This window comes from Mauremys reevesii, linkage group 4 (genome assembly GCF_016161935.1).
Source record: "Mauremys reevesii isolate NIE-2019 linkage group 4, ASM1616193v1, whole genome shotgun sequence".
Classification (NCBI taxonomy): domain Eukaryota; kingdom Metazoa; phylum Chordata; order Testudines; family Geoemydidae; genus Mauremys; species Mauremys reevesii.
In genome coordinates, this window is record NC_052626.1 from 19,976,126 (window position 1) to 19,999,114 (window position 22,989).

The following is a 22,989-nucleotide window of genomic DNA, read 5'->3' on the forward strand; positions in this document are numbered from 1 at the left end:
CCATAGTTCCCGCAGTCTCCCCCGCCCATTGGAATTCTGGGTTGAGATCCCAATGCAAAAACAGTGTCGCGGGTGATTCTGGGTAAATGTCATCACTCAATCCTTCCTCCGTGAAAGCAACGGCGGACAATCATTTCGCGCCCTTTTTCCCGGGATTGCCCTGGCAGACGCCATAGCATGGCAACCATGGAGCCTGTTTTGCCTTGTCACTGTCACTGTATGTGTACTGGATGCTGCTGACAGACGCGGTACTGCAGTGCTACACAGCACCATTCATTTGCCTTTGCAAGGTAGCAGAGACGGTTACCATCCCTATTGCACCATCTGCCATTGTAAATTGGCGATCAGATGACGGTTATCAGTCGTTTTGTACCGTCTGCTGCTGTCATGTGTGCTCCTGGCTGGCCTCGCGGAGGTCGGCCGGGGCGCATGGACAAAAATGGGAATGACTCCCCGGGTCATTCTCTTCTTTATGTTTTGTCTAAAAATAGTCAGTCCTGCCTAGAATATGGGGCAAGTGTACTAGAGAACCAGAGAGCACAGCTGCTCCGTGTCATAGCCCCAGAGATCCCACAGAAATTATGAGCTGCATGCCATTCTAGGGGGTGCCCCTGCAACAACCCCACCTGTTGCTTCCCTCCTCCCCCAACCCTCCTGGGCTACCGTGGCAGTGTCCCCCCATTTGTGTGATGAAGTAATAAAGAATGCAGGAATAAGAAACACAGACTTTTAGTGAGATAAAATGAGGGGGAAGAAGCCTCCAGCTGCTATGATAGTCCAGACAGTACAGAATCTTTTCTTTAGACATGAAAGGGGAGGGGGGGGCTGATGGAGCTCAGCCTCCAGTTGCTATGATGAGGATGGTTACCAGCTGTTTTGTACCATCTGCCGAATGACCGGGAGTCATTCCCATTTTTACCCAGGCGCCCCCGGCCGACCTCACCGAGGCCAGCCAGGAGCACTCACGGACTGATGATGAAGACGGATATCAGTCATATTGCACCATCTGCCACCGGGAAGGGGATGCTGGTGTTCAGCGCTGCAGCACCCCGTCTACCAGCAGCATGCAGTAGACATAGGGTGACATTGAAAAAAGGCGAGAAACTATTTTTTTCCCTTTTCTTTCGGGGGGTGGGGGGGAAAGGGTGTAAATTGACGACATAGACCCTGAAACACCCGGGAAAATGTTTTTACCCTTCAGGCATTGGGAGCTCAGCCAAGCATGCAAATGCTTTTCGGAGACTGCGGGGACTGTGGGATAGCTGGAGTCCTCAGTACCCCCTCCCTCCCTCCATGAGCGTCCATTTGATTCTTTGGCTTTCCGTTACGCTTGTCACACAGCACTGTGCTGTGGACTCTGTATCATAGCCTGGAGATTTTTTCAAATGCTTTGTCATTTTGTCTTCTGTAACGGAGCTCTGATAGAACAGATTTGTCTCCCCATATAGGCGATCAGATCCAGTATCTCCCATATGGTCCATGCTGGAGCTCTTTTTGGATTTGGGACTTCATCGCCACCAGTGCTGATCAGAGCTCCAGGCTGGGCAAACAGGAAATGAAATTCAAAAGTTCGCGGGGCTTTTCCTGTCTACCTGGCCAGTGCATCCGAGTTCAGATCGCTTTCCAGAGCGGTCATAATGGTGCACTGTGGGATACCACTCGGAGGCCAATACCGTCGATTTGTGGCCACACTAACTCTAATCTGACACAGCAATACCGATTTGAGCGCTACTCCCTCGGAGGAGTACAGAAATCGGTTTTAAGAGCCCTTTATATCGATATAAAGGGCTTCGTTGTGTGGAAGGGTGCAGGGTTAAATCGGTTTAACACTGCTAAATTCAGTTTAAACGCGAAGTGTAGATCAGGCTTTAATGATGAGTGGTTATTTAAAACCAATTTTATCATTCAAAGATTTCTTCTGATCCCAAAGGACCAGCCGCATACCCAGGTGAATATATAACTCAGCTCTTACCCAATAATCTTGCGGTTGCCAATCTTTAAATATGTAATATCTAAAGGTTTATTTATAAGAGAAAAGAAAGAGGTGAGAGTTTAAATTGGTTAAAGGAATCAAATACATACAATAATTGCAAAGTTCTTGGATCAGGTTTCAATTAGTGATGGCATAAACTGCTGGCTTGTTAAGTCTCTGGTTGTTTCCAAATGAGTGGAAGGTCCTTAGTCCCTTGATTCGAATGCTCCCATTAGTATAAATCCATAATCCAGAGATCAGAGCGGGGAAGAGGCAAAATGGAGATGTTTCCAGGACTTTTTATAGCTTCTCCTGTGTCGAGAGAAACTCGTTGTTCCAGGCAGAGCCCTCAGCACAGTTTCTGGAAAAGTACAGGCACACAAGATGGAGTTCAGTACCATATAATCTAGTCACATGCCCTTGCATGCTTCGATGAGTCATAACGGGCCTTATCCATATTCTAGCTAAAATGGTTCTCAGGAAAGTCCATTAGGTGTGGATAGGCTTCTTTCATGGCCTGTTGTGTTCGTTGATGGGATGTCAATCTAAGTATTTCCTTCACAATGTGCTGGCTAGACTGGATGCAAATACCTTGTGAGTGTTATCCAGGGGCAAACACATTTTGAAATAGTTATACAGCCAAAATTCATAATTTCCGATACAAAAATGATGCATGAATACAAATAGGATAATCACATTCAGCACACCATAACTGTTTCATTGACACCTAACATGACATACTTTGTGCAAGACTTGTTGCATTGTATAACAGTGGTAGCAACAGTGATCTACATGGTCATGTTTTAGTCATATAATGTCATAAAAGGTGATGGAGAATTTCTGGCAAAATTTAAATGCGTGCATAGTAGGATTATAAACTTTGAAATTATGTAGGTGGTTGTACTATCTAAAATTATGTCACTATTGTTATGTAATTAACTGTTATTTTAATAGTATGTTAATATGCTGTTGCTGTTATTTTCTTCCTGTTTCTGCTTTTATTTTGAATTAGTTTTGTACATGTTAAGTTGTCAGATGACTGCTTGAAGTGCCAAAAATGCAACCACATTTAGAAGCAGTTTTTTTAATGTTACTTTGTAAGAAGTTGCTGGATTCAGAAATATTATATTCTCTACTTTTAGAACGCCATATACCCTTTGATCACATGATGTATGACCATCTACAGAAGTGGGGACCCCGCAGAGAAGAAGTGAAATTTTTTCTTCGTCATGAGGAATCTCCAGCTGAAAGCAATGAACAGAGTAAGTACACTTACCTTACACAGATAATAATTGGTGCTGGAGTCGGGACAGGCAGCAGCGTGCGGCCTGGGACCCCCGCTGGTGTTGGGGGCGGGAAAGGGGGGCCAGCAGGCTCCCTACCTGGCTCTGCGCCTCACACCCCAGCAGCAGCAGCAGCAGCAGCGCGCAGAGCTGCCTGGCCACTCCTCCAACTAGGAGCTGAGCAAGGGGGATATTGCCGCTTCCAGGGAGCCCTCCAGGTAAGCACCTCCCAGAGCCCGCCTCACCCCGTCCTGTGTCCCAAACCCCCACCCCCTCCCACACCCAAACTCTGCTGCTGGTATGTGTGTGTGGGGGCAGGGAGCGCAGTGGCCCAAGACTGTCCCTGCAGCAGCCGGTGTGACTTGCACAGGGGCTGCCTGGACTGCCCCCGGGCCAGACACACCAGCCACTGCAGAAGTCACAGAGGTCATGCAAAGTCACGGAATCTATGACCTGCTTGACAAACTCGCTGCCTTAATAACTAAAGCTAACTAATCAGGAATGCATTAAAATTGTTAGCATTTGTCACAGTTCAGGGCAGCTGTACTTGTATTCCCCCTCATGGTCCAGTAAGAGCACCCGCTCTTAGGCTTCTGGCTCCCCAGTCGTCACCTTTCTTGGACAGAGACATATGTCTCCCTTCCTCCTAATGAGGGAATCTCTAGGCTGCAAGTTCCATGCCTACACTGAATTCCCAGCAAATCAGACTGCCTTGGCAGGCCTGTTTTGCCTTCTTCTTAGAGGCTATAAACAGCACAGTTGCCCTCAGTTAAGTTACCACATAGCTCTTTCTAAGCAATTTTTTCTTAAGGTAAAAGCATTACAGAGAAAACATATTAAAAACAAAAGAATCCACATGCATGGTGATAAAGTTACCAGAGGTCACCCCAACAACCACAAAGGCTCTGGCAGGTGAACAATCCTTCAGACCCCACCAAGGGGGTTTTCTGTGATCACAAGTCCATCACAGGTGTTGGCTCACAACAGGCATCTGACGAAGTAGGTATTCACCCACAAAAGCTTATGCTCCAATACATCTGTTAGTCTTAAAGGTGCCACAGGACTCTCTGTTGCTTTTTACAGATCCAGATTAACACGGCTACCTCTCTGATACTGGGAAGAGGTAATTCGTAAACAATGAGTTTCTTCTCCTCAGGGCCCTAGCTTCAAAAGGCTGGATTTTTGCATAACTTGAGGTGTTACATGTGCATATCCCTCCCCTTAGAGATTTCTTGGGAAACCCACTTCATTTTAAAAGTTCGCATAGTTTCAAATAGTCCTTTGAAGCTCATAATACGTACCAGGGTTTACATTAGTCAGGTCTCCTCTAAGACATATAATCCCATATAATATGTAAACATTTGCATTTTTAATACAATGAAGGTTTAACTTAATTCAGTAAAGTATGTTCAGGATATTGGAGGAAATCGCCATATCTGCCACAACACTGTATTAGCCTAATATAATACATAATTATTCATACACTTTATTGATGCACATTACATAATTTTATAAAATGTGTTGCCAAAAGGCTTATTTGACCATGGCTTTGAAAGTGTTCCCCAGGAAATATTAATTTTCCCTCACTTATGTGCTGTTTGAGTATGGAATAGTATATTTAGTATACATGCCCCTAATGCTAAATATAAGAAATCAACAAAAAATTTATGTCCTCTTTTTTCCGTAGTATGTAATTGACTGTTACATTAAAAAGGTTCCCCCTCCCATTCCTGCAGTATATAAGAATAGCGTTTGTATAGGAATTATTGGATATCCATTGATTTATTTTTCTTCTGTGATATATTTATTCTGTTAATGTGTTAAGTGTTATGTTTGGCACTCATGACTAATTTAAAAAAAAACAAAAACTCATTGCCTCTGGACTTTGAACACTTCCCTTCTGGTGTAGGAGTTTATTAGTCACAGATTAGAATTTGTTTACATTTTTAATTCTTTTGGTTTTCTACTTAAAATTTCAATGACTGAGCGTGATAACTTTTTACAACACTTTTGTTAGATTGGAAATGTCTTGTAAAATTAATTTTCATTTCCTAAATGTATTATTTCAGTTGGTCACAAATTCAGAATTATTCATTTTATTCCAAAGTATATCCTGGGAATTCTTTTTGTATTATGCCAGCTATTAACAGTAGTAATCTAAAACTCAAGAGAGAGAGGTCATTTAGGGGTGAGGGCAGTGAAGCGGAGAACTAGAATAACAAAAATCAGAATTCCACTGGAAAGTAACTTTATTTTATTTAAAAAATTCGCTCTCAAAAACAAATGAAGCTAGAAAACTGCCAACATTCAATTATTCAAGCATGCATTAAACTTGGCTTTAAAAGCAATGTTATTGCTTAAAATAAACTCAGTATATAAATTCAGCATCCTTTTTTCTGCTAAATCACATTCAAAGACTCCTAAAAATTCATTACTTTCCTAATATTTCTCCATGTAAACAATTACTCTAGTTCCCATAAGGATATTATGCAACTGTGGTGGGAGGGGAGGTTTGTCCCCAAGACACTCTGTAAGAAGTGATTCATGTGATCAAAAAGTTTGAGAATCCCTGCCTTAAATATCTTTCCACAGTCATAAATGTCCCTCTCTGAACTATTCCCTTCAGGAGTTTCCTGGTGATAGCCAGATACCCTGTAGCCACTGGAGGGGTGCTGGAACAGTTTGTACAGTGTGGGTGCCATTGAACCAAACTGTAAACCCTGTATATTATGCAAACCACTTCAAGCCAGCGGGTGCGGCACCAATGGCTGCTGGAGCTTCCAAGAGCGGAACAGGTGTCTATTAGTGGCAACAGGCAGCACTGCAACTTGCAATATCAGCTACACACTATAGTAGTGTGGCTGATAGCTGTGGAATTATTGATCAGGCTCAGGTGTACCGGCTCCTGGTGACCAGCTGCCTCTGCTTAGGCTCTTTGTTTTGCTTCACTTCCATTCACACTTGTACAGTAGCAGCCTAGCTGGAGAAGTACACTTCTTCCAATAATCCTTGAGACAAATTAACTTCTGATCTCCTGCCTTTTCTACATAATTGTATCTTGCACAAATTTCTCACTTTCTTGTTCTCTCTTTTTACTGTACGGTTACAGGTTAGCTGCTGAAATCACATTTGTCTCCATTAAAACTGATAAAGGGGATTCCTAGGCATTTCACTTTTGCTTGTTCTAATACTTATTATTATTATTTTATTATTATTATAAATATATTTATCTTATTTTTTTTCACTCTTTTGGCAGAAAATCTGATTAGAATAGTTATGGACACTAATCCACCTCCCTGTGACTTGCATGCTTTGGTGCCGGAAATGACATAAATGAGTTTCAAATGTTTCACTCCAGAAGTAATTAGAATGCTGAATGCCTTTTCTGTCATTACAACAGAGCACAAGTACCACATATTAAAAGACAGAGGAGAAGTGAGAAACAATTACACTTGCCTCTTATGAGAACAGCTTAACAGAAAAATATGATTTGCTTTATTTCATAAAGCAGTTTTTTGTTCCTTTTGATACTGATCCAGAAATGTTGATGGGTATGCAAGGCTTAACACAGTTTTATATTAAAGGCAACGTCCCTTGTTTTACTTTCCTGAAAGAGGGCCCTGTGCTCCTCCAAGCAAATGACTCTGATCCGAGAGAGAGAGATTAAAATCTATTTTGCAAAATATCCTGACAGACTCCTCTACTACTTCATGTAGCTATATTTAAAACAAAATGGAATAGCAATTTCTATCAAGAAAACCCTATCGTCTACTTGACTTTTAGAAAGAAGCTTTCTATCGAGGAGTGTAGTATTTAAATCAGAAGAGCCTTAAGGGATTGGTGTAGGTAATAGAATCTATTTTCTCTGATCAAACAGAGATAGTTCATAGTTAATTTACAAGAAAACTTTGAGATTGTACTTGTATATGTACTCACTGTGTCATGGTCAATTAATCTGTCTGAAGGCTATGAAGGAATCACCAATTGAGATGCCTACTCGTATGCTCAGGCTGTTTTGACTCAATTAAATTAATTTGACCATCTCTAACAAGTGACTTTTTCTTACGTCTCAGCTTAGTCTTGATTGCTTTAACTAATTCTCCCTTTGAACCTTTTTTGGTTGTTCCATATGTAAAGTTTTCTAAAAGTAGTATTTTTTGGCTCATTAGTTTTACAACAGTGGGAAGGAACTTGAAGCATAGATGTTGGTTTAGATTACTAAAAGTGGCCCAGGTTTAGTCCCTACATTAACTTTTACCATATGTACTAAGGGATATTGCTCTACATATATTTCAGTCGTGATCAGACTTAAAATTGAGATACTGACCATTTGTGGTCATAGAATAGAAACATGGATTTAATTTCTATTGATGCCATAATCAAATTCCGACAGACATAGTTACCCTGTCCACCAAAATTATTTCTATAGTTTCAGTGGGATAAGGGATTCCCTACTACCTCTCTTGAAAGCTGTAGAATATAGTGGTGCAGAAAGGCTCGTTGATTTTTGACAGTAGATGAAGTCCAGTAGTGCATGAAGGGATGTCAATACATACTGATTTCTATACACTGTAAAGCGCTTAACCATCCTCCTTGATTTAAAGTGCAATATAAATGTATATGTATTAAATATGTTTTAAACATGGCCTGGAGTTTTGCGTACATGGAAAACATGCTTGTCCTTTCTAAATCAGGCATGCAGGGATTCTAAATCAATCATGGTAAGATTAATCAAGCTTTATATTAAGGAACTTTGCAAGGCATCTGGGAAACGGCCTCTAATATATACACTTGCAATGTATTCAGCCAAAACGTCTGTTTCATGTGGGCACAGAAATATGAGGCTTTCTTTAGCAGTCAAACTGTGACAACATGATGCTCAGTTCACTGACTTAAGTACTGTAACACTATTTCTTGGATGTTTGTGGCAACAAAACTTGTTTGAGGCAGAAAAATACAGATCTTAATACAGTCAGGCCATGAAGTCAACATTTTCTACTTTGTTGACTCTGCCACCTACAAAGAGTAACCTAATGCCAAAGGTTTGGATTCATATAGTAGGAATTGGCAGAACTGACATTACAGGTAAAAGGAAACTTTATGTGCTCACAACCAAGAGGAATAGTTCTGTGTTAAAATGAATATTGGCAACAACTAAAGCAGTCAATCTATTCTTTTGATAAACCTGTCTTGTCAAATAGTTCCTGAAGTGCTGAACTTCTGTTGAGAAATGTGTAGCCTCTTTTTAAAGGCATTGGAATCTTATTGTAAAAAAAAAATAAAAATAAAAAAAAACTTGATACTGTAATAAATAGTGATACATATGGGATGGTTTGTAGAGGATTAGAAAGAATATTTTAAGTAACTCTTAATTTTACAAATCACTTGAGTATTGGTGTGAAAAAAGCTCAGTGCTGTTTGGCTGAGCTTCAAGTAAACTTGATTACCCATTGTATTAAAAACAAAAACACCTGCTCCCTCGCCTCCCAAAAGAAGAAAAACCCTTAATATATCAAATTTTTAATTGCTTTTGAATTTTTTTTACCAAATGACAACTATAATGTAGTTATTGTAGTTTGTAAGGAAAGAAATTAAACTTACAAAAAGCTGATTTGTTAAAGAGTGATTGTAATTTGTGCAGATATAGTTGTAGTTTTACAGTGAAAACCTTCTGAATTAAAAACTAACCAAAAAACCTCCCCTTGCTAATAAGATTGATACTTTATTTCTAGGTGGGCGTCAGACCCAAAATCAGAGAAATGGAATAAATATACCTGTGGAGAAACGTACAGAGAATGGGGTATGTAACAAATTATAAATGCAGTGTGTTTATTTGCAAATTGCCATTATTTGAAAATTTAACATCTGTTAAATTAATCTCTTATAGCTGAGAACTAGAAGAAAGATACTGAAGCTTAAGATTCAATATTGTATTTTGAAAGGGAATAGGAGTGTTCAGTTTAACTCTTAGAATAGAGAGAATAGCTTGTCCTCCAGAAAATTTAATCTTCTCCCCAATCTCACAAAAGCAGCCTAATGTCCTGCCAACTGCTGACTGTGTCCTTCTGGTTTCCTGCCTCTCCTCCCCTGCGTGTTTGATAAAGAACCACCCAGATTACTGTGAGACAGTGGTGTCCCTCAGCACCACCTAGTCAAACATCTGTTCTTACATGAACTTCCTCTCTACTGCTGGTTCCTGATTTAGCAATCATGTAGAGACCTGTCGAAACTGAAGCATATATCAATGGATTAGGTGTCTTTTTAGACTGTGGTGAAGTAGGTTGAGTTTCCCTGCTAGTTGAGAGTGTTGACATGCCGTATTTCACAGCCACTTCTATTTATTGTTTTATGCCTTGTAACAGTGGATTGGTTTTTTGTTTGTTTTTGTTTTATGCCTGTGTTTAACTTAGTAAAACTTCAAAGTACATTTCTACTTTGAAAGTTCTCACACACATAAATAGCATTGTGGAGATTCCCTGCTCCTGTATTTTCCACTCCATGCATCTGATGAAGTGGGTTCTAGCCCACAAAAGCTTATGCCCAAATAAATGTATTAGTCTCTAAGACGCCACAAGGACTCCTAATTGTTTGTTTTTGCTGATACAGACTAACACGGCTACCACTCTGAAACCTGTCTCTGTTTGTTGTTTCAGTTATTTCCACATATAAGCTTCCTATTTACAAGTAAAAATAAGGCTTTTCTAACCACCAGCCCTAAAAAACTCAAACCTGGGACCTGAAATCACTGGTACATAGGACTGGAAGGAACCTTCTGGATCGTCAAGTCCAGTCCTATATTGCCACAGGCAACCGATGTCATATAATCCCATTAATACATTTATCAAGCTCCATCAAAATTAGTTAGGTTGTTTGCCTCCATTACTGCATTTGGAAGGTTGGTCCAGAACCTCACTCCGCTGATGGTTAGAAACATTCTTCTAATTTCCAGACTAAATTTATTCATAGCCAGTTTATGCCCATATGTTTTTGTGCCAACATTGTCCTTTAGCTTAAATAGCGTGTGTGTGTGTATAGAGCAGTCAGATACTCTCAGCCTTTGTTTTGGTGGACTAAACAAGCCAAGCTCTTTTAGTCTCGTCTGATAACAGGCCATCCATTCCCTAATTCTTCTATTAGCCCATCTCTGCACCTGTTCCAGTTAGAATTAATCTTTCTTGAACATGAATGACTGTAATTGTACACAATATAACAGATGTTAATAATGCCTTATATGATGGCATTAATACTTCCCTGTCTTTACTGGAAATACCTCACCTTACATTGATGCCTTACTGTCATCCTGGAATTGACTAATAGGCTGAGGTCTTTCTACCCCTTGTCATTTCTGACTGATTACCCATCATCTTATAGTAAAAATTCTTACTATTAATTTGTAAGGGTGTGACTTTGCTAGCTTCTTGCCTTCTTATGTATCTTCTACAGCAAAGAAAATTCTTCAGGGCATGTTCTGCCCTCATTTTACCTATGCCATCCCATTATATTCATTTTGGTAGTATAGATATAGCTGGTCCTGCAATTGTACCTTCTTCACCATTGTACTGAAGACACAAAAATGAATAAAATCCAGCTATAGGCACCTAAGATGTATGTGCACTTTTAAAGATGGCCAAAAAGGCCTCCATTCATTTTTTTGTTATTATTCAGGCACACAGTAGGTCTTATGATTTTAGCAGCTGTTTTGTGCATTGATGTTCTCCACAGAAACACAGTGGAAGAAAATTTTCCTCCAGCCACCAAACAGCTATTGATCATGGGGCTACCATTTCCTCCCCCCGCCCTAACCCCCGGTGTTCTTTTGGAGGCTCTGGCTGACAGAGCCTTTGCTATGCCACTCCATCTACCCTGCTTCAACCTCTTTGGTGACAGCACACAGAGGAAACAGCCCCAAGGTGTGCAAGGGATGCATAGCTCCTGTATAGCTCCCCAAATCCTGCCCTCCGTATGCAGGAACACCACACTAGTTCCACTTCATCTGGGACCTCCTATGCCTCTGGAAGCAGAGAGTCACACACATAATTTTCCCTTTAATCACCACCTCTTGACAGTGTTAAAGTTGATGAAAGTATGGCTTTGTGTCCAATTTAGCATGCAGATGTTAATTTTACATTTATGACTCAGGTTCATAACATGATAAATGATTGATTTAAGTTTTTGTAAAAAGATTTTCAGGTCAGCATTTATTTATTTATTATTATTATTATTATTATTTAATCAAACTCCTGCTTTTAGCCACAAAGGAAGAATTTATAATGAGCTGTTTAAACTCATCTGAAACATGGCAATTTGTGTTTGAATTCAAGATTTCCCATCTATAAGCACTAAATCCCATTGACATTAAGGGGTTAAACTGATTTAAGTTCTTGTGGTATATATAAAAATACACATGCTAATGATAGGAATAATGCAAGTTCTGAGAAGCATAGAAAACTAATATTCTGTTTGTGACAAGTTTCAAACTGGAGGAGGAGGAGGGAAAGACGTGGTTTCAGGCTCAAGAATTTAATAGGCTTATTCTTACGTAATGCATTAGGCTTATTCATTGTTATTGGAATGCTGAATATTGTACTGCTCTAGAATAAATACAATACAATGGAACACTGAAGAAGCTTACAAAACTTAGCAAATTTTCTATAATCAGGTATACTTTTACTGTACTCTTATTGTGTTAACATTGAAATATTGATTTTGACAAATATAATTAACTGGAGAAAGCTGAAAGTGTGACTGATGCATAGAAAGCTGTGTAGTAGGATAAAAATATTTGTCTTGGTGTTTAAATCAATACTGCTGGATGAAATCACAGTAGTAAATCTATTTTATTAGAATTCAGCTTAAGTAATTTTATGGTATTGGTCATGTGTGCAATTGCTTTTCTGTTCTGGGAAGCTCTCTGTGTTTGCATGATCACTACTTTTGATCATCAGTAGTGGTGATTTTAAAGTCAGGAGGAAAACTACTGTTTGATTTTTATCAGATTATTTTCAAAAGAGAGACTTTAATATTAATGATAGAGCAAGTCTCCTCAAAAGGTTAAACATACATTGCTATAAAAGCAATATTTATCATCCATAAGAATGAAACAAGGTCTGTGTGAGGTAGCATTTGTTGCCAGGTTCTTCTTAGGTACCAGAGACTGAATAGAGGTTGTCATGGCCTGGCTTTTGTTTCCAATCTTACCAACTTTTCCTCCTTGGAGGAGGGAATTGCACTGTTCTCATGACATGATTTCTCCCCATCCCTATGGAGAAGAGATTCATACATCTAGATTTATTCCCGTTGCCTGGAGCTTGGAGAAGAGGGTAGCTTCGCAAGATCAGTTTTTCTTTCCTCTGTAAAATACCAAATTTCCAGTTTCCCCAGTGGAAAATTGTATTCCTGAATTGAACTGAAGATTAATATTTTTAATTATATGATAAGACTTTTTGCCTTATTGCCAATATTATGAACAACACTGGAAAACACTGCTGTTTCTGTTGTTTTAGTTTGTTGATGTGGCCATTGTTATGAGAAGATGGAACAAATCAAGGTTTCAAGTATCAGGGAATAGCCGTGTTAGTCTGTATCCACAAAAACAACAAGGAGTCCGGTGGCACCTTAAAGACTAACAGATTTATTTGGGCATAAGCTTTCGTGGGTTTAAAACCATTTCTTCAGATGCATGGAGTGAAAACTGTTGGGAGTGGACTACATCTACCCCGATCAAATTGGCCCTGTCAGCACTGGTTCTCCACTTGTGAGGTAACTCCCTTCTCTTCATGTGTCATTATGTCATAATGCCTGCATCTGTAATTTTCACTCCATGCATCTGAAGAAGTGTGTTTTTTACCCATGAAAGCTTATGCCCAAATAAATCTGTTAGTCATTAAGATGCCACCAGACTCGTTGTTTTTTCAAATCAAGGTTGTCCTTCAAAAGGTTAAATTGTATGAAATAGCTATCTTGAGAACATGACGAAGACAAAGCAGAGCCAAAAAGTCCTAATTAGTGTAATAATGAGTTTTTCCAAATTTGCCATTTGAGAAGGTATATGGCTCTCATAGGACTTAAGTCGTGTTATGAACAGAATGCTACTTTATAGCTGGCTTGGCTGGGAGATAATCTTGTCTTTCAAAATCTCACTTCCTAAATTTTTGAGGGGGGCCACTCTCATCAGGGCCCTACCAAATTCACGGCCATGAAAAATGCACCACGGACCGTGATATCTGGTCTCCTCCCATGAAATCTGGTAGTTTTTGTGCTTTTACCCTATAACATACAGATTTCATGAGGAGACCAGTGTTTCTCAAATTGGGGGTCCTGACGGAAAAGGGAGTTGCAGGATTGCCAACCTTACTTCTGTGGTGCCTTCAGAGCTGGGCAGCCAGAGAGTGGTGACTGTCGGCCAGGTGCCCAGCTCTGAAGGCAGTGCCCCACCAGTAGCAGCACAGAAGTTAGGGTGGCAATACCATACCATGCTGTCTTTCTGTGCTGCTGCTGGTGGTGGCTCTGCCTTCAGCGCTGGGCTCCCAGGCTGCAGCCACCACTCTCCAGCTGCCCAGTTCTGAAGGCAGTGCCACTGCCAGCAGCAGTAAGGGTAGAAGTGCTGCAACCCACCCCACAATAACCGTGCAACCCCCCCCCCCAACTTATTTTTGGGTCAGGATCCTCACAATTACAACACTGTGAAATTTCACATTTAAATAGCTGAAATAATGAAATTTATGATTTTAAATCCTATGACCATGAAATTGACCAAAATGGACTGTGAATTTGCTAGGGCCCTACTCATGATGGATCTAGCTTCTGGAACAGGGATGAGTATTTGACGTGGTACCAGGACAGCCTTGATTTTTCTTGGCTCAAGGGAGACTTACAGGTAGGAAAGTTTGAAAACCAATATTTTAGAGCAGAAGGGAGTAATCCTTATTCTACTGCGGAATAACATTCACACTAATGAGTAGCAGCTTCTTTCCCCTTCACTCATATACTTGAGCCAGTTTTGTCAAGATTTTGATATCCTAGTAGTCCACTTGCTTTATATTAGTGTTTTCCACTGTTGCTTTATATTAGTGGTTTCAAAACAATGGTCTGTGGAGAGCTGATTGCTCGTATGGTGCCAGCTTCTTCTACAGGTATCTAAGCTCTTCATTCCAAATTGTCTGGAAACGGAGGAAGAGCAATAATAGCTGAATCCACTAGGGGCCACTGGTAACACAGGAGAGGAAATGAGCCACCAGCGGGACTGGAGTTTCTGTCTGCCAGGAGGAAAGGTAGCTGGGAAGTTGTTTGAGGGGAGCAGAAAGAAGAGGACCAGGTGTCCAGGTATGTTCAAGTGAGAAGAGAGCCAAATGCAAGTTGGAGGTACATGGTGAGAGGAGAAAGGGGCCAAGCACAAAAGAACATGGTGGAGGGAAGCCGGGGCGGGGGGAGAGGAGAAGGTAGAAGAAATACAGAATAGAAGTAGGCTAATGTGATTAACATATCAAAAAGGACAAAATGTTGATAAGGTTAAATACAGTTTAAAAATACTTTTTTTCATGTAGGCAATTACTGCAGTTGTACAGGGATGTTGTGATAACATGAGTAGGACTGGAAGTGGCACCTGAGACAGTCTATTTGTTAAGTGGCACCCATTTAAAAAAAAAAATCCCCACTCTTCAACCTAACTCAGAATTGTTTGACATGACAGCTTTCTCTAAGAAGAGGAAAGGAAGGCAGCATATAGATTATAGAGTAGGTCTCGCTACAGTTTATTTTGTTGTTGTTAATGCTAGAACTCTCTCCTAGTTTGGAGAAGGGAGACAAGCTCAATAAGCTTTCTCTCGGATGTATACTGGGAAGAACTTCTTCTGCTACCGGGCAGCGTGGGACAGAACTTGAGCCTGATCTTACTTTCCCTAAGGGTTTTGGAGTCCTTCTAGGCAAATCACATTAGTTTCAGTCTAGGAGAATCTCAAGCAAAACAGGAAACTCTGTTTTCCTACCAACTGGAAGTTAGATTCCTTTAAGCTTCCCTAGTCTGGAAACCTCAACCAGGAGATACAAATGGGAATTGATAGTATCTTTCAGTAGGTAGATAACGACAGTTTGTTTTTGAATTTTGACTGCTGTCTGGTGAATGTGTTATTGTAGGTTGTACCAACATCCTGACAATCAGGTTGGTTCAAATACTTTAGTGTGAGGAGGATGGAATAAGCAACCCAGTAGCATCAGACTGGGAGAGCTCATCAGTTTTCAGATAGGAAAATAGTTTTTCCCTTCTAAGTTTATGTAGGCACAGAAGCAGCTATTCTTAGTATTTGATTTGACAGAGGGGAACATTAGAACTAAATCTAGATCTCCTAGATCATCTCTCCTCATGGAATTTCCTATTCATCCTTCTGTTGGTAGTGAGGGGAGTGAAAGGGTTGCCGCTCTAAAGAAGCAGCAGCAGCATTAGCTGCATTAAACTTAGCCCTCAAGTCTCTAATACACCAGAGACCAGGGCCATGCATGAATGCTGAAAACTCTGGGAACTGAGAGAGCTTACGGACAGAAAGTGAGACAATTTAGAAGTCTACCCTGGTCTACCAGGGTGCTTTTTGCTGCTGTAATGGCCAATATTTTATCATTTAAAAAAAAAAAAGTTGTTTGCTGAGCCACTTTAACTTATTGTAAGAGATACGCTCTGTTGTGGCTTCTTAAATGACAATGAAATTTAGATTGATTTAGCATAATAGTATGTAAATCTTTAAATATATGTACAGCTGTATAGCTTTACATTAATGCATGCAAATATATCAAGTGATTTTAAACCTAAGGATAGGACTTCATATGCAGCAGGATTTAAAAACAAAAATACTAGAAGCGACATAATCCTGAAAACAATCTGTCTGTAACCTATAATTTTGTTGAAATGTCCCTGCTTAAAATGATAGCATAAACAAATGAAGTTACTGTCTGAAAAAATATGTAATCTTTTCAGACTGATTCTAAAACTAGTGTAGGTGTGGGAGGGAGAAAAAATAGTTACTATTTCTAGCATAAAAAAAATAAAAGAATGCATTTCCTTGAGCTACAGCTTTCCAGAAGATATCTTAGATCTTAAATAGGAATTAAATCTAAATATAGATAGTAGTAATCCAAATAATAGTTCACTATATGTGTTACTTCCCACCCACACATACTTTTTTCTCCTCATTTATCAGGATTTTTTGTAAACCTAATTTGAAAAATTGTGTAACTGTTTACTGAGCATAGGCTAGCGGTGTAATCAGTCTGGAGAACTGTTTATGTATAAGGTTCCATTCTGATTGTAGTAGAAATGAGCTTCTGTCAATGCCTATTATGAGACTTGTGAAATTTTAGATCTTCAAATATATGTCCTTATGAGTGCTCTATGTTTGGTATGCCTGTGCCCATGTGCCTTCAATTGGAGAGTTTCATCAGCATTGTCCATGGGTTCCCTGCATGCTTCTTATACATCCTTGTGCTCCACACACTGGGTATGTAGGGAGGGGCATACGCACTGCTGCTCCAGTTCCTTCTCAGTCTTCTGGAGCTGTACAGAACACTGTGGTGTCCATTAGCATACCTTTGCTCTGTGCATTTTTTTTGGTCTTATTTATTTTATTTCCTTTCTTATTTCTTCCTTTCGGCACAAGTTTTGTGCCGTTGTGCCCCCCTCTCCTCCCCACCAACCTTTGCTGGCCATGGCTAGGGCTGCTGCCCTCAGCCTTCCCTCACTTGTGGTCTTTTCTCCCTGTATGTTATGCCCAAAACTGCAGGTTATGCCTGAAACCCAGTCTTCAAGCCCTGCCAGAGGTCTTTCCTCCTTCCAGATTCGCTGGGTGGCTGGCTAAGGCAGGAGCAGATGCAGGGGCTGGCTAGCATGGAAACAGTCATGGGGTAGAGCAGGAAGCAAGAGTGGGCTGGAGAAGGAGCACAGGTAATCTATCTGTACTAGTAGGCATTGGAAATGTTCCTGGCCAGGTAGCCAACTTGACTGCCAGTACTGCCACGCCCTAGCTTCTCCGTTGGACACAGGGGATGACATGTCTTCTGAATTGGATATCGTCACTAGGATTCAACTACATTCCCTTTCCCACTTCTGTCCCTACAAGTATCCTGAAGAGCAGACTCTGGGAGCCAGTCATCACTCTCCCAGCCCATCTTGGCAGGAGCACCTGTGGAATCATGCTCCATTTCCTTATTCCTGACCACACTGGGCATTTTGGAACACGTTTCACCGACCTCAGAGTGAACTAGTTCACTTGGTAAACTGAACGCAAGTAAACAAGCTTTCTAATACAGCTAAATGTAAATGTATACATCTAGGAACAAAGAACGTAGGCCATACTTATAGGATGGGGGACACTATCCTAGGAAGAGTGGATAATCAGCTGAACATGAGCTCCCAGTGCAATGCTGTGGCAAAAAGGGCAAATGAAATCCTTGGATGCCCAAAGAGATAAATCTTGAGTAGGAGTAGAAGTAGAGAGATTATTTTATTTCTGTATTTGGCACTGATGCGACTGTTGCTAGAGTACTGTCTCCAGTTCTGATGTCCACAGTTAAAAAAGGATGTTGATAAATTGGAGAAGGTTCAGAGAAGAACCACAAGAATGATTAAAGGGTTAGAAAACCTGCCTTATCATGGGTGGCCGATATAAGAGGTCAGAGGAGGCTAAGTCTCCCCAAACACCTCCCCATGGAGATGCACTGGCCTGCCGCCTTTGGAGTGCTGCTGCCAAAAGGGTGTTTGGGCTGTAGCCCTGCTCCCGGTCATCCTCTTCCACCATGGCCCTGCCCGCTCTGCTCCTCTTCCTGACCCCCCTCTGCCTTTTCTCCCTGAGGTCCCGCCCTGGCTTGTGCCGAGGCCCCGCCGCTTGTGCCTCTCTGCCTCCTTCCTTGAGCTCCCTCCACCGTATGTTGGTTTTTATAAGGCTGGGGATTCAAAGCTTAAGTAGTCTATATTTCAGAAACCATTTACACAATCCTTTTCTCTCTGTCCTTTTTTCTCTTAGAAGCCTGGGCCTTTGCGACTACAATAACTGGTATGGAAAGTCGGTGTAGTACTTTCTGTATGCAGTAAAACAATTTAGGAGGGAGGGGAAAAGTTGAAGAGCAAAGAGCTTGGTCTAGGAAGAGACCCAGTTCTTCAAATCAGAACTACGATAAACTTTAATTAATGTAAACATGCAACATTAAATATTTCTATTGTTAAACTCTTAGTCCCACATGCAGTGTTAGAGGTGGTATCTGTTATAACAGGCTGGCCTTCTAAGAAGGTCACACTTCTGGAGTCCTGTTTTAAAAACAAACAAAACAAAAGCTCAGAGGGGTAGCCGTGTTAGTCTGGTTCTGTAGAAGCAGCAAAGAATCCTGTGGCACCTTATAGACTAACAGACGTTTTGCAGCATGAGCTTTCGTGGGTGAATACCCACTTCTTCGGATGCAAGTACTTCTTGCATCCGAAGAAGTGGGTATTCACCCACGAAAGCTCATGCTGCAAAACGTCTGTTAGTCTATAAGGTGCCACAGGATTCTTTGCTGCTTCTACAAAACCAAAGCTGTCCCCAGGGTTTTGTATTCTGCCACCAGACTTCTGGGGAGAGTCTGGAATGTCAGTCTGGAATGTCCAAAATCCAAACAAACAAGCTCATATAAAAATTTCATATAAAGAAATTAAAACTTAAAATACTGTGGGATTTCCAGATTCTATGCACAAATCTGGACATCAAAATTGAGTTCTTCCTGTTTTCTGGTGGAGACTGACAGCACTTCATCTTAGTGTCTCTTTTCTAATGCAAAGAGGTTGTTTTTTTATACTGCCCCCTTTCACAGAATGGCCCACAAATCTGAACGATTCAGACTTAATTTCCCAGGATCCCTTCCCACTGGCTGAGAGATCTAGGAGTCTTGTTTCTCCTACACTTCAAGGCTCTCCTCCTGGGCTTTGCACCAAGTTAGCAGGCTGGGTTCTCCTCAGATCACAAACTGCAACCCCAGGACCCACTTCCTCTTTTTTAGTGGCTGCCTCCTAAGTTTCCTGGGTCTAAATGCCCTATACTTCACAAAACATAAAAACTAACCAAACTATTAGAACCTGAGGAAAAAATAAGAATTAGGAAGCTACAAGCTTACAGTGCGAAAACCAACTGTGGTGCATCCAAAATGGTTTTTGAATTTTTGCCCGTCTAGAACTCCCAGATCTCTTCGAGATTTTCATGAAGGGTAGTTTCTTAATTCAGGGTAACAAACTTGGAAGACTCTTTTTTAGCTTTTTTTGGAAAGATTCAGGAAGCACTTTAGGCTCAGGCCTTGAAACAGAAATAAACTAGCCCTGGTTCTTTACAGGTCCACAAGAGGTTCTCTTCAGCTACAAAATCCTCATATCTGAGAAAGGGGAATCTGCTAGAGCCCTTTGTGGCACAGGTCATTGCACTGATGCTTGGAATTACTTTGAATTCCATCTCTTCTGCACAGGAGCATGAGTCAATTGCTCATGGTGCAGACAGGTCAGCAGTCCTCTCCAAAGTGCAGAGGTAATCCTAGTGCCAGTTAGGTCTCTGAATATGGAGATCATAGTATAAAGTCAGCTGTCTTGGTGCTGGACTCCAAGAGCTCAACTATAGTTGGGATCCTGAGGTGGTCTCTTCTTTCAGTCACAGTTGAAAAACTTCTCCAAGCCATTTCCAAAATTCCAGCCTCACTTCTGATAAAGTTAGTGGTGAGAACTGATGACCAGCTGACACCTCGTTCTGGTGTCCCATTGATGTCCAGTCTGGGCAATATGTTGAGGCTTCTCTTCTTTCTGCAAAAAGGGGACATGGAAGCATTCATATCAGAAGGACCCTTCCTCAGGTCTAGGCCCTGAGAAGAGGAAGATAAAAAATCATCATTGCCATCAGAGTAGGAGTCAGTTCAGAACCAAGAATCTCAGTTGTACAGCCTTCTGTTCCAGAAACCTTTGAGCCCATTCTGATTCTTCATATGCCTTTTGAGATCTTTTGGTTTTAGGAGAACAAACTGGGTTATTGGTGCTGCCTCCTGCTAGGCTGCTTCAGTTCCAGAGCTCTTTTTAAGCCACCGAATGAATCCATGTTTAGGACCATTGGTCCTGGAAATTTATAAGCTATACATTCCTTGTTTTTAAAGCATATTTGCAACTCAAATTAGTCCCACTTTGTAATGAGCAGAGGGATTTGCCAGGTGAGCTCATTATTATAGACATGCCATGCCTGGTGATCAAGACCTTGTTGGGGCATAGTGCTTCTGAGTTATCATATTGCTTTAATACCATTTTCCAGCATTCCCTTACAACTATGTACCAGTTTCTTCCCCAGATCAAAGAACTGCAGTGCTCCAGTCAGCAACATAATCCTTTGGCTCTGGCTGTTATCAGCGGCAAAATCTTCCTTTCCAAGACATCATCCAAAATCATCCTCCCATCTGTTGACTGGTGTCTCCTTTCATCTTTCCCTTGGCCCATAATTTATATACAGTGGCCTCCTCAGCTCCTTTCACTGACATGCCCATTACACACTTACTGTCTCATATGCATTTTATTTCCCTGTCCATTCAACCTGTGTATAGTGCATCTCTCCCCCTGCCCCCAACACTCTAGGAGGCACTTTATTCCAACCAGCAGAACCTCCATTTTGCTGCCTATGCAGCCTCCTCCTGTTCCAATTGTTGCCATCTCTATTCCACAAACCATCTTCCTAATATCAAGTAGCAGTAGGATGAAGTCTATTTTTGGCTAATTTAGGAGAAAGGGACTTAAACCTAATTTTTTTTATCCATCTTCACATGGTATCAATGGGAGATCTTGCTGTAGCTCCCAGATGGTCTTTTTTGCCTAAAAATAAGTCTGACTCTATGCAGCCAGAAAATATATTTTATTGTGGTTGCATTGGATACATGATTTTTCCATATCCTGTGGAGATCAATTTTGCTGGACCTCTTTCTTGTGTAAGCCTAATCGGGTTCATGCCTGAATTCCCTTCCTGAAAGAATGGAAGGTGTGTGTGTGTGTGGGGGGGGGGGGGTTTAAAACATTAACAGCCTTTCATATTTTCATCTTCTCTATTGTTAGAAGTGTGCTGTGCTGAAGGACAGAATTGGGGAATGAGCAATGCGTAATGAGATTCAGTATTTTGTTTTGGGTTTACATAGGGATTGGAAGTACTTGAGTTGATTTAAATAATTGAAAACATTTGGGTTTAGATTTGGCTTGATAGAGTCTTTTGTATGATGCAACTTCTTGGCCTGTATTATTGTATGAATGCTGTGTTGCTGACTGTTTCATTCATTCATCTTGTGCATGTTTTAAGAACAAACAAAAGTTTGGAGGAGAAAATCCCTAAGCGTAGAATTGACAACTTCCACAAAGTTGTACCATGTTCATTTTGCATGAGATGTTTACTTTGTGCCTTGTACAATAAATTTCTCACAATAAAGATACAGATTTCACTACACCTCAATCAACATGATCCTCTGTTACTCTAAACAACAAATATTGCGGGGATGCAGGGGGCAGCGGGATAATGACTTTTCACAACCTGTGATACCCAGACTTTTGCACTGATTTGTAAATATTACAACACTAAAAAAGAAAAACATTCTGTTGTCTCTTAAAATCAAAATTGTCTGCATTTGAGTATTTTCAGTTTAACCCTATAACTAACTGTGAAAGAAAAGAGTATTGCTCAACATTTTCCATTGGCTATGGAAAAGTGCAATACATCAAGCTGATTACAGTTGACAGCTGGCTTGATCTTGCCATGATTAGGTCTTTCACTGCTGGCAAAATCCACTAGCCTTTTCCGTTCACTGATTGCTGATGAATGCAGAGAGACAGCTTTCCATATTGATAAAGGATAGGGGGAAAAGTCCCTCTGTTTAGTGTAGAAAAAGATACAAAACCTTACTTGTTATTGATTATACCTAGCCATGAAGGCATGAGAAAGAGCTCATCTTGTAGGATTTCTGTGGTCATTTGCTAACTTGGCTTAAACAATTAACATGGTTGCTGTAGGTAGAGAATAACAGAAAAAATGGAGTTGAAGCATGTTGAAGGAACGCAAGAGTTTACAGCTGATGGGCAATGCAGCAAAATAAAGATGTGCTCTTTTACAATTACATGGGAAAGTATCCAGCAGGTAATAAATTACTTTACAAAAATTGTTAGTTTTACACTTAAATAATATTTTCTTTTGCAAGCAGTTAAAGTACTGTATTACTTTTTCACTTGAATTTAAGTTATTGTGGTTTTGAAGTCACATGACCAGAATGCAAACTAGTTTGTTTTAATAACTATAGTTTTTAGCATTGAAAATGCAGTTCTGAAAAACAGGTTATTGTTTGGCATACAGATAACACACAAGCTGCTAATTGTAAGCTATAAAACTGTAGTCATTTTAAAACATAACAAGTAAATTATTTAAAAGGAAACATGAGGAGCTATCTATGAGAAGTACAAGTCAAACACTAATCATAAAATTGCTTTCACAGACAGGCTACTTATTATTCAGTGCATTTGTACTTGCTTTTGGAAATATTTTGTTGTATCATTATCATGTAAACAGTATGACATCACCACTGTAATACAAAGCATTTGAAACCATTACTTAGGGGAAAAATAAACACATTTGATACTAACCATATTATTTAAGAGACCTGTAATGAAATGCTTTTTTAACTATAATGGACTGGCATATCAAAATAAGATGTTTTTCTTCTTTAATACCC

General features: G+C 40.4%; 1 protein-coding gene across 6 annotated transcripts in view; it reads left to right on the forward strand.

Moving 5' to 3' along the window:
* PPP1R13B (protein phosphatase 1 regulatory subunit 13B) overlaps positions 1–22,989 on the forward strand; it is a 116,111-nt gene that overhangs the window by 52,409 nt on the left and 40,713 nt on the right. For 3 of the 6 annotated variants that reach the window (XM_039538513.1, XM_039538512.1, XM_039538511.1), the window contains exons 3-4: positions 3,115–3,234; positions 8,988–9,055. In XM_039538513.1, coding sequence (XP_039394447.1) covers positions 3,115–3,234; positions 8,988–9,055 — 188 coding nt within the window. Of the gene's footprint in view, positions 1–3,114; positions 3,235–8,987; positions 9,056–11,899; positions 11,915–14,385; positions 14,578–22,276; positions 22,401–22,989 lie in introns of those variants that run through there. The other 3 variants (XM_039538516.1, XM_039538515.1, XM_039538518.1) reach the window with 3 other exon arrangements.